The sequence below is a fragment of the Rhinoraja longicauda genome, chromosome 10 (assembly GCF_053455715.1).
Source record: "Rhinoraja longicauda isolate Sanriku21f chromosome 10, sRhiLon1.1, whole genome shotgun sequence".
In the NCBI taxonomy this organism is placed as follows: Eukaryota; Metazoa; Chordata; class Chondrichthyes; order Rajiformes; family Arhynchobatidae; genus Rhinoraja; species Rhinoraja longicauda.
The window spans coordinates 23,203,414-23,215,913 of NC_135962.1; the positions used below are offsets into that span (position 1 = coordinate 23,203,414).

Below are 12,500 nucleotides of genomic sequence, written 5' to 3' on the forward strand. Positions count from 1 at the left end.
TGTGCCTTCAGCACCGTGTGAAGGAGTGTAATTAGTATACTTGTCAGCCCAGGTATGACGCTGCTTACCCTCTCTTCCTCCAGCAGCTAATGAACTGCTCCAATCTCATTATTCAAATATAAAAAGGCATTTAGTATACTATTCACCGAATGGCCATGGTTTTCAAAAAGTAACAAGATGCAGTACTGATCTACCTTGCTATTAAGTAACAATCTGATGAATGTCAAGCAGGTCTTCAGTTTTGTGTTAGAAAACATGCAAATAAATGTAAACACAGAAATGAAGAATTTGATCAGTAATGAGAGAAATTAACAAAAAAAACTTGCACTGTGGGGTATAAATATGTTTGGAGAGGACTGGTCAAAACCTGTTCTATTAAAGCTGTTGTTTTTAAGTTTCCTTATTATCACACCTTTGAAACTATTCTATACTGTGGGCAATAGATGAAAACCAATTACTGCATCAGTGCTGGAATATCTATGAAGATTTAAATCTACATTTTGCCTATGAACTCTTGGCAGCTGTATGACGTTTGTTTATTTGACCAGGTTTTGCATGTTATTTATAAATACAGTTTTATTAGATTTGACAGCTCAGATACTAATTTACTAGTCATTTTATTTGTGCCAAAGATATGCAGACAGCAAAGTTCACATTAGTTCAGGCATTCTCCAAGTATGACTCAAGGCAATTTGTTATTTTATAAGACAGACAATTACCCGACTGAAACAATTATTTCTACTTAGTTGAACAAATTTACATGTTCACAGCAAAAAATATATAATAATGCACAGAACAACCAAATAAAACAATATTTCCCCAATATCACAAGTAACTGACAAAAGTGATAGTGTACATGTTTACCGCTGACATAGACGGGGAAAACAGCCAACTGATCCTGTTTCACTCATATGCACTGTTCGTTAACATTCCTTTTAGTACTATAATGAGCAGATAAGAACACATCATTCAGAACCAATATTTATCCATGTTTACACAATTTGCAGTACAGCTCAAAGGTAGGTGAATGTTCCTCATTTTCATTTGTCTCATTAAACAAAGCAAGATACATTGGAATAATAATTTTTTTGAACAAATAAACATTTTACTTGGATGAAGGGTTGGGTTGGGGAGGTAGCAAGGCTTTTGGCAGGAGAGGGAAATTAGCTAGAGCATGATGAAACCATAATGAAAGAAGTTAACTATTAACTCACAAATCGCTCTACATCAAGAAAGTTGTGAATTAGGAAAATGGGCCAATTTGTATCACCAGTGATAGAAAGTTAAGGAATTTGTTAAGGTAGTTAAAACAGTAATTGGCTTTCTCTTTCAATGACTGAATGATGCATAATTGTACTACAGATTTCCTCCACTCATTGATTTCACATCATCGAAACAACATTGTTTGCAAAAAACTAATTTCTGAAGAAGGGTCTTGACCTGAAATGTCACCCATTCCTTCTCTCCAGAGATGCTGACTGTCCCGCTGCGTTACTCCAGCTTTTTGTGTCTATCTTTGGTTTAAACCAGCATCTGCAGTTCCTTCTTACACACTAATTTTTACTACCTTTATTTGCTTTCCCCTTCCCATCGAACATTCTTTTAGTCTTCTGAATATGATATAAAATGCAAAGGTGTGGCATAAAATATTAAGATTGATGTAACATCTCTGGAAAGATCAAGAAATATACTTTGTATACAAATACTCCAAGACCTCCCATAGCATTGCCTATAAATAGCAACACATGAACTGCACTTTTGTTAATGGATGACTGGGTTTCTTCAACTGCAACCCAACAGAAAGTAACTTGCAATGGAGCAAATGCACCAGGGGAATTGCCTCATGATAAAACAGAAACCAATATTACATACTTGAGATTTTGGATGATTTTAACTTCAAACATACCATTTACAATATTATTTACAAATTCAACAAACATGTCTACTCCAATATCTTTGTTCTAATTGCTTGACAGTGTAATGTTTCCCCGAAACATGTATGAACGTGTACATGCTTCAACAAGTGAACAGTTAGAATGGTTCAGGCTTTTCTCTATTTTTACTATCCAATGTTAGCACCAACACATGGAAAAAGATCACTAGGTCAAGCAGTATATGTGGACATACTGAAATTAGCATTTTAGGTCCTTGACCCTTCTCCAGAAAAGTAATATATTACAGATGAAAATGAAACTATTAGGAAGAAACTAAAAACAAGCATGCATAGACACAAACCGAGTAGGAAAGAACTGCAGATGCTGGTTTCTATCAAAGGTAGACACAAAATGCTGGAGTAACTCAGTGGGACAGGCAGCATCTCTGGAGAGAGGGAATGGGTGACGTTTCGGGACTTTAACTCCCCCTCGCATTCCCAATCTGACCTTTCTGTCCTGGGCCTCCTCCATTGTCAGAGTGAGGCCCAGCGCTAACTGGAGGAACAGCACCTCATATTTCGGTTGGGTAGCTTACACCCCAGCAGTATGAACATTGACTTCTCTAACTTCAAATAGCCCTTGCTTTCCCTCTCTCTCTCCATCTCCTCCCACTTCCCAGTTCTCCCACCAATCTTACTGTCTCTGACTACATTCTATCTCTGTCCCGCCCACTCCCGACATCAGTCTGAAGAAGGGTCTCGACCCAAAACGTCACCCATTTCTTCTCTCCAGAGATGCTGCCTATCCTGCTGAGTTACTCCAGCATTTTGTGTCCACCTTAGACACAAACCAAAATCCCTTGTGAAATGCTTTGTTACAGAGCATAGGATGATTAAACAGCAACATGAGTTATGAGAGCAAGATACAAAATGAGGGACAATGAGAATGAAAATTCATACATGAGAACAAGTGAATAGCTAAATGGGATACATGTTGAGAGGTAACATGCTTTAGTGGCCTGAAGAACTGGTGAAAGTAAAAGGCAAAGCTCGTCCAAAACCGGTCAACTATGAATTCCAAATGAACATTTATAGGTATTTGTTAACCAAAGATATTAATAGATATACGACAAAGGTAGGTATAAAGCATTAGTTGACAAACTAATGACAATCCTGCTGAATGGCAGAATAGATTTAAGGGGCTAAATGGTCCAATGTTGTTATTACACAAGTTACTTTCTAAAAAGTAAATCTAGACCTGGAAGATGGGATTTCATCAAAATCAGAATTACAGATTTGGGGAAGTGTATGGTGGTGGACAGTGACACTGGGGGAAAAAATGAAGCCAATTTTGTTTTGTGGAGAAAAAGCAAGCAGAAATGAACGATGGACCGGTTTACCCTTTCTGTAAACTCTACAAATGATGCAGAAGAGATTAGCATCAGGGTAGGGAACTAATTTGGAAGGTCATGATGGGTGGTTGTGAAGAGGAGAACTCCATAGATGTGGTCAGGAGACTTGCCTGCCCAAATATCTACATTTCCTTTTCTACAAAACCCAATAAGTCCACCATCACTACCTTGGCAGTAGACCCAAAAGGTGCAAAGGTCATGGCCTCAACAAACTGTTTTAAAAGACTTCCAAAAACATTCAACCAAGTTGTGAAACAATTTCCTTATGTTCTTTCCCAATAGCCCACTCAAAATGCTTCAATTTTTAAGAGCTATATAGTTTGGAGCACTAACATAAATTTAAGTTACCCCTGTAAAGGGAAATATAACTCTGGGAAGCATAAGAATAAAATATTTGAAAGGCAGAAAGCAGGTGAAAAGCAAATCAATAGACCTTGCAAGCAGGCCAAAGCAAATACAGTGGTAGGATTTGGGATAGAATTCAAGAGCAGCTACCAAGAGTGAAGGAAAATTATTTTTTCCCTGAGCAGAAACGCAGACTGTAGAAGGCAGCAGTGGAGATGGCAAGGCCATGATAAAATTTAGCTCACTGAAGGTGGTTGCACATATATAGGGTGGTAATGAAGGCTTTTGGTATGTCTGCCATCAATGCCTTGGAGCATTGAATATAAGAGTCAGGAAGTCATGATGCAGCTCTACAGGACTTTGGTTAGGCCACATTTGGTGCATTGCATGCAGTTCTGCTTAAGCTGTGGAGATAGAGGGATATGGATCATGTGTAGGCAGTTGAGATCAGTTTAACTTGGCATTATGTTCTGTACATTGTCGGCTGAAGGGATTTCCTGTTCTATGTTAAAATACAGAATGCTGTCCATTCACAGGTTGAGTGAGTGGGCAGATGCGTGGCAGATGCAGTATAATATAGATAAATGTGAGGTTATCCACTTTGGCGGCAAAACAAGGAGGCAGATTATTATCTCAATGATGCTAGGTTAGGTAAGGGGGAGGTGCAGCGAGAACTGGGTGTCCTTGTACACCAGTCACTGAAAGTTGGCGTGCAGGTACAGCAGGCAGTGAAGAAAGCAAATGGAATGTTGGCCTTCATAACAAGAGGATTTCAGTATAGGAGTAAAGAGGTTCTTCTGCAGTTGTGGAGGGCCCTGATAAGACCACATCTGGAGTACTGTGTACAGTTTTGGTCTCCTAATTTGAGGAAGGGCATTCTTGTAATTGAGGCAGTGCAGCTTAGGTTCACGAGATTGATCCCTGGGATGGCGGGACTGTCATATGAGGAAAGATTGAAAAGACTAGGCTTGTATTCACTGGAGTTTAGAAGGATGAGAGGGGATCTTAAAGAAACATATAAAATTATAAAAGGACTGGACAAGCTAGATGCAGGAAAAATGTTCCCAATGTTGGGCGAGTCCAGAACCAGGGGCCACAGTCTTAGAATAAAGGGGAGGCCATTTAAAACTGAGGTGAGAAGAAACTCTTTCACCCAGAGAGTTGTGAATTTGTGAAATTCTCTGCCACAGAGGGCAGTGGAAGCCAAATCACTGGATGGATTTAAGGGAGAGTTAGATAGAGCTCTAGGGGCTAGTGGAATCAAGGGATATGGGGAGAAGGCAGGCACGGGCTATTGATTAGGGACAATCAGCCATGATCACAATGAATGGCGGTGCTGGCTCGAAGGGCCGAATGGCCTCCTCCACCTATTTTCTATGTTTCTATGAAGGGCTTTGAAAGATTCGTAATAGCCCACATCTGCACTGGTTTTCCAGACACTATATACCCCTTGCAGTTAGCAGATAGGAAAAATTGGTCTAAGAAGGATGCGATATCATTAGCATTACATTGAGCTCTGGATCACCTTGACCTATGTCAGGATGCCACTCAGCGATGCTGGCTCGAAGGGCTGAATGGCCTCACCCTGCACCTATTTTCTATGTTTTCTATGCTTCTGTTTTTAATCTTTCAGAATTCTCTAGAATTTGGATTGGTTTTCCCAGAGTGAAATGCGGCAAATATCATCCTGCTATTCAAAACAAAGATTAAAAAAAAGATAGGCCAGTTAGCATGGGGCAAGTAGTTTCATATTTCATCAATGGTACTTTTTATTCTTTAAGAGCTAGAACAAGAACAAGAGTCAATATTGGATTGCAGCCAAGGGCCAATGCTTGGGCTTCACCGATAATCGATCAATATTAAATACCTGGATGATAGAGCCAAATGTTGTGTCCATGTTTGCTGATCTAATCTAGGTGGAAAAATGGTGGATAGCAGAAAATATTTAAAGTGATATTGGATGATGTTAGAATCCAAATGCCATCATATCTGGTGCATCTGGTCTCCTCATTCAAGGAACAAAATCCTTGCCTTGCATACTGTGCAATATCAATTCATTGGACACACGGGAATTGTCTGATGAGAAGAGATTAGTGGAGCAGGTGTGCATTCTTTGGAAGCTATAAGAAACATACAAAGCTGGGGAAAGATAAGGGTGGAGAAGAAGGGGTGGTCACAGTCAGAATAAGAATAAGTCCACTCTGACAGATGAAATTTGATAGAATTATCTGAATGCTGAGTCATTGAGTATATATTTGTGCTTGAAAGAAAACATGCTAGATGGATATAGTGTAAAAGGTAGAATGGAGGTAAATATGCCATATTGAATGGCAGGTATGAATGACACATTCCTGCTCTACTTTGTGTCACATGAACAATTTAACGAATCACTATGCATACTGTATAAACTCTAGCTCAATTTATCAATGATAATCTATAAAGCACTCATTAAAAGTCATTTTATAATTGTGGTCCCTTAAAAATAAAGCAGAAACTCATCATCGAGGCAATACTATGTGTCTGGTACATGCAAATCAAGTTATTGGAAACGAAAATACACATCCACATGGAGCAACTGAATAAAATTGAAGATGACGCTGTATATTAGACAAACCAAAGTTCACAATTGATATTAGTTATAAAACTTAGATGCTACATACAGGCAAAATGATATCTATAGATTCCGTTTAAAATCACGTTATTACAAATATTATAACAATATAGGGTACAGAGAAGATTTACGAGGAACGGTGCAGAGAAGATTTACAAGGATGTTGCCAGGACTGGAGGGCCTGAGCTAGGGGGAAAGGTTGGGCATGCTAAGATTTCATTCCTTGGAACGCAGGAGGATAAGGCATGATTTTATCGAGGTGCATAAAATCATGAGAGGAATAGATAGAGTAAATGCACAGTGTCTTTTACCCAGAGTAGGTAAACAAAAACCAGAGAACATAGGTTTACGGTGAGGGGAGAAGAACCCGAGGGGCAACTTTTTTTTTGGAATGAGTTGCCGGAGGTGGTCATTGAATCAGGTACTATCAAAATATTAAAAAAACATTTGGACAAGTACATTCATAGAATATGTGTCTAAAGGGGTATGGGCCAAATGCATGCAGGTAGGACTAGTGTCGTTGTGGCATATCGGCGTGGGCAAGATAGGTGGAAGGGCCTGTTTCCACTCTGTATGACTATAATTCGGCTCCCATTAACTTGTATGATAAAGCATAAATCATTTTTATTAAAAGTCATCAGTGTACGTTATCTGACCAAGCTTAACATTAAAACTCAATAAATACTTTAATACACTGGAAAGCTATTATTCTGCTTGGACTCAAGGCTCTGCAAGTTTTGGAAGTTCCCTTTCACACAATGGTTCCAATTAGCAATTTGATTTCTCAACAACTTAAAATGCTGATATTCATTGATGTAAACTAAATCATGTATATTGCTCTAAAATACATATATACTGAAATAAATTGTCCATTCAATGTCGCTAGAAAGGAATATTCCTGATGTCGCTACATATAAAATACCCAGATAAAATGCCTTTCCCCAGATTGCTTCTTACAATCTACTTTAAAACAAAACAAACACAGATTGACAGAATGGTACTGTAAAGTCTAATGATATAAACATTTATAACATTCAGGATTATGAAGCTTTGGCATTTGGAATACTCCTTTAAAAAGATTTGAGATTCGGGAAATGAAATTTTTGTTTAAAAAAAACATCCATCCGCCTGGCCTCCCTGAGAAAAACTGCATAATTGCTACTGAACTGTGGCACATGGATCATGTTTACTTTGAACTAGATTCAAACTGCCAAACTCATTTGGGTTTAACAGTTGTCTATTAGCAGACACTTTATCAGATCAGCTTCAAAAGATGGATTCAAGCCAGGCTCCAGAAGCAAAAGGTTTATAGCAAGTTATCCTAAATATCTGATCAAATATTCCTTTCCAAAATTAAAATATTTTAATTTACTGTTTGCATAATCTGGATAAAGAACCTGCTTCTTTGAAATGATCAATACTTCAAAAAGGATTTTATCTTGCATATTTAAGAGAATCTATTCTGAAATGTCAACTATTTGCAACAGAATTCAATAAATCACCTGTTACTGTAAGAAATTATTTATGTAAAATAACCACACGAATCTTTGTTCTCCAAAGAAAAACTTTATAATCCCATGGTAATTCTTTTAGCAGATGCCACTAAGGGAGAACAATTACAGGAAAATAAAAATAATTTTCATTCTAAGAAAGCATTTTGTCAGTTTCCCCATGATAAAATGTGATTATTTGCAAAAAACACAATTTTATCATGAACTTGCAATCATCTTTGAGATCTGTGGTTTAAATATTCCATTCATTCCATATTGAAATATCATCCCTCTTCTCTGTTCCAGATAACATGACCTTCACATTACTGAATGTATGTCTTTCATTTTACACTGAGGTATCTGTTCTGTATTATCAGGACCAACTCACTGGAAAGATATTTACTACATGTTGACATTCACTTCATTGTAGTGACCAATTTTAATCCACTTTTAAATGTAGCATAAGCATATGCCTTTTTCCACATTGATAGCAGTGATGGGTTTCATCATCTACGTATTATGCAGTATAACAAAACCTAGATATACAATTAAAAAAATTGGAAACATTAATGTTTGCTCCAAGATCTCAAACTTACAGGACTGACTGAAAGTGCACCATACTCAATTGGAATTGCAACAAAGTATCTTGCATGCACTAATTTGCAGCACACCCAATTCCATTTTTCAAATCTGTCAATATGAAGCCAGTTTATGTCATATTCACATCACTATGTAAAATTCAATATTTTTTAAAGTCACTTATAATGTATTGATTCTTTCTCACATTAAGAAAACAAAATTTAATTAACTTAAAGCTGCACACTGTACCCACAACACTGCTTCTTCGAAGCACCAGATTACACAGAGGGTTCTCTACAAAAACAGGCATGTTGTGCTATCAGCAGGCTGACAATTACTTGGCAAAACAAAGAGAAAAATAATAATACATGGAAAGGACAGTGTTGCAGCCCATTAAAGTGGGGATGATTTCCCCTACATATTCTATTGATCTTTGCAGTCTGCAGCAGATGAAATAAGTGTGGTCAGGGAAGGGATGATGGATGCTCCTGCCAATAGCACTGAACAAACCTGTTAGCTAATTGCCACCAAAGACAATTATCCCAGCATTGTTTCATAATGGAAACACATTACAAAACTCTAATATACACACAGGGAAATTTGATGATTTGACTGCGGAGCCATGTGCATTGAATTTCATTGCCAAAGGCCAGCCAGGTCGCTGCTGTGAAGGGGAAATGTGTGTCAGAATATAAGTCATTCTAGCCTGCAGCTTTTCCTAGCATTTCTAGAGACATATTAAAAGAACCTTAATTCTTTCAGTAAATAGCAACTAGTTTAATATAGAATGGCAATTTTATTACCCGTCATTGCATTTTTGGAAATTAAACGCAAGGAGATCAAAGCTTAACCTCGGACTATAATCGTGGTGAAAGGAATTTAGTTTCAGAAGCAAGAACATAAAAAGTATTATTTTATTTCATTTAAAAAAATCACACTTTGAAATAGTTATTTTAATTCCAGGCTATATATACGTGAACAGTTATGGCATTATTGGTAAAATTTCAGAATCTTCAAAACCTTGTTTTCAATTAAGTAATCAATGGTTTATAATTAATTTATCTTTAAAAGACATTTAAAATACATTTCAAGTATCTGGCTAGATTCTGCTTCCCACTATCTGGAAGGTTACCAGCCTCAGCCCATACCGACTACTATTTTGACAAGTATGGGATAGCAGTAGGTCCAAAGCAATCAGAACGTTGACTTTGACAAATGGCGGAGCTGCGGCGAAGTTGAAAATAACACACATCTACTTTAATCTCTTTCTTGATTAAATCGAAACCATACGATTCTGACATCATGTGATTTGCTCAAAAAGCATCACTGCAGGTTACTTTAGAGGCTGTGCCCATTGTAATGATATTGAACTGGAAGGGGGAAGGGTGCTGGGGGGACAGGGTGGGGGTAGGTTAATTCATAAGATGAACCCTTGGCACTGGTATTACACAACTAATCTAGATAGACCAGAACAATTTTGGATAAAATTCTACAACCACCAAACTGTTTTGCACTATTGAACAATATCTAAGCACATTCTTTCCTCTCCTATTAAAATGATGAACAGGGTTTAGCGGGGAATGTAGCCCAGTGCGTCATTTTCATACTACCATTGTCAGACATGGAAGGTAAACATTACACATGGTGATAAAAAAAAAGCAGAATATGAATTCTTTCTTTTACATGAGACTAGGTAAATATTTATGGGGCAGTTGACAAACTCCTGCCAACTAAAAGAGCCAGCACTGAGAGCAATTACCCTGATATTCATGACTCACTTTGAATATCACATTGAATATTACTCATAAATCTTTTACAAGCGTGTCCCCAGAGCTCACTTAACAGCCAGTTTTAATCATGCAGTTGACACAGAGAAAATAACAAAATGTATTTTTTCAGTAGCAAATTAATTTAAGGTTGAATCTCTTGTATGACTACCCTTCACTTTTTTTTAAACTCCTTTTCTCGGGCACCTAGGGCTACATAATACTGAGCTGCTTCCATTAGGCCCTTGCTGACATTTCTAGCAGGTAAGTTGTCTATTTTAAGTTGGTTTGGAACATTCAAGGATGTATATTTTGATTACCTGATTTAAAGTTTAAGCAAATTCCTTTGAGTTACATTATCATCCTTGGAATGTAAGCAAGTTTCAGTAGATGTCTTTATGATGAGGAACAACATTTTAAAATCAAAGTTATAATTTACAAGTAAACTCCTCAGATGAAATGAAATAAAATGCAAGTAGTTCATCAAAATTATTACGTTGCTTTTTTATTCATTTGAATCTGTACTCTGATCTTCCTTAATACAAGTACCTTATTTAACATTTCCACCATGGAAATATTGCATCACATTCAAGTAGCATCACAAAATGTAACATTCATTTTTATTATTCTCATATATGTAAACTATCTGTTAGTTTTGTAACTATAAATGAAAATAATTTAAAAATCTCTAAGATCCAGGTAGGCAGTGGGTTAACAATATTATGCAATCGTGACACTGAGGTTAGAAGTTACTTACGCGTGGTCTGGTCATGTTCCTGCAAGAACCTTTCGAGCACAATTCTTGAAATCAATGAAGGTGCCAGGTCCATCTTTATGCAGGAACACAAACAGAAGACAAAAAGTTTTGTTCAATGTCCATAAAAATACAGAACTGCCAAAAGACTTCAAATATATTCGGTCCTATGATGGAGTACATTAATCAACAGAACTTAGTAACCCGTGCAGTGCTCTTGGTTTGAGCCCTATCATTGGGAACTCTTATAGTAAGGAAATATGTTTCACAGAGCTACTTATTTCAGTAACCTGCATTTGAGTTGACACATGAAAAATTGTGAAATTTCTAAACGTAGTCCAGACTGAACTACCTTATTAATTCAGGTACTTGCATCTTCTTAATTTTCTTATTAATCATGCCCCCATCTTTTTTGAAAACAAACTCCTGCCAGATAGGAATGACATAATAGAAATTAAATTTACATATTTTTCTTATATAATTCTTCCAGAAAATAACTGGTAAAATAAATTGCATGGATACTTTTAACCGCTCCAAACAGAAAACAGCCAAATACATTTTGTAGGAGCATTTGTACTTCTTATACATACAAGCTAACCTGTCAGGAAAACATTTTTGGCCTCTGTTCCAAGCTTTTAACAACAATTATAGAAAAGCTTTATTTTTGTTCTCTGTTGGCTTTTTAGCAGTGATGACATTTAATGAACAGCAAAATAACATATAAAGAAACTGCTAAATTTTCTCATCAACTTTCATGGTTTCCAGAAGATGAAATATATTGACTCATAAAAAGACTCCACTATATCAATTAACTGTCACACAAGTGACACACAAGTACCTTATTTAAATGATAAGCAGCATATAAAAATGACAATCAAATGGCTTAGAAGTAGCAATCCAGAGGCTAAATGTTTTCAATTCAGTGTCTCATATTTTTCTTTGAAATAATGGAGGGGAAAAAAATTAAAATCCTGCTTGATTTCATTTTGTTTTTCTAAACTCTGCATCATTTGCCAGTCTGAGGTAAACTCCCTTTTGTACATTAGCTGAATTGTCAGGGTTTCCAGGCTGTTCATAGACCATTAAAGTCTCATAGTAACTGAAAGGTAATTGTTCATTTGCTGACTGCAGCAATGCACAGGAGACCTTAGATGTGAGTGAAACCATCCTTCCCTTCTAGTGTAACATCTAGAACCGCTGCTGCTGCAACATTTGATGCCCACACCAGTTATTTAACACATCAGGCCATTTGTACATCAGGCAATCATCTGTTTTCTCCATTTTTATTAATTAATTATAATGTAAAAGAAAACGAGGTGGCAGTCCCAATTCATTCAAGTTAGAAATGTTAACACTACAGTCCTGCAATATCTAGCGCAGGATAAATTTGCAAAATTATTGTGGATCCAAATAATATTTTTTATTTATTACTTTTAGTTGCCAATTATCAAATTATGCCTTCTCTTCTGCAGTAATTATTGCATTGAATTGTTATCAATACATTTAATACACTAAAGTTCACAGGTTTTAGTATGTTGATTTGTATTAATTAAAATATGATCCTAAGAAAACCTACATCCTAAGTTAACACATGTAAGGATATTGTTTATTTTTTTAAGTAGATATAATAAATCCTACTCTTGATCTTAAGAAAATAATTTCATGCATAC

General features: G+C 36.6%; 1 protein-coding gene across 5 annotated transcripts in view; it reads right to left on the minus strand.

Moving 5' to 3' along the window:
• cdin1 (CDAN1 interacting nuclease 1) overlaps positions 1-12,500 on the minus strand; it is a 201,328-nt gene that overhangs the window by 90,586 nt on the left and 98,242 nt on the right. For all 5 annotated transcript variants that reach the window (XM_078406394.1, XM_078406397.1, XM_078406393.1 and 2 more), the window contains one exon: positions 10,834-10,906. In XM_078406394.1, coding sequence (XP_078262520.1) covers positions 10,834-10,906 — 73 coding nt within the window. The remainder of the gene's footprint in view (positions 1-10,833; positions 10,907-12,500) is intronic.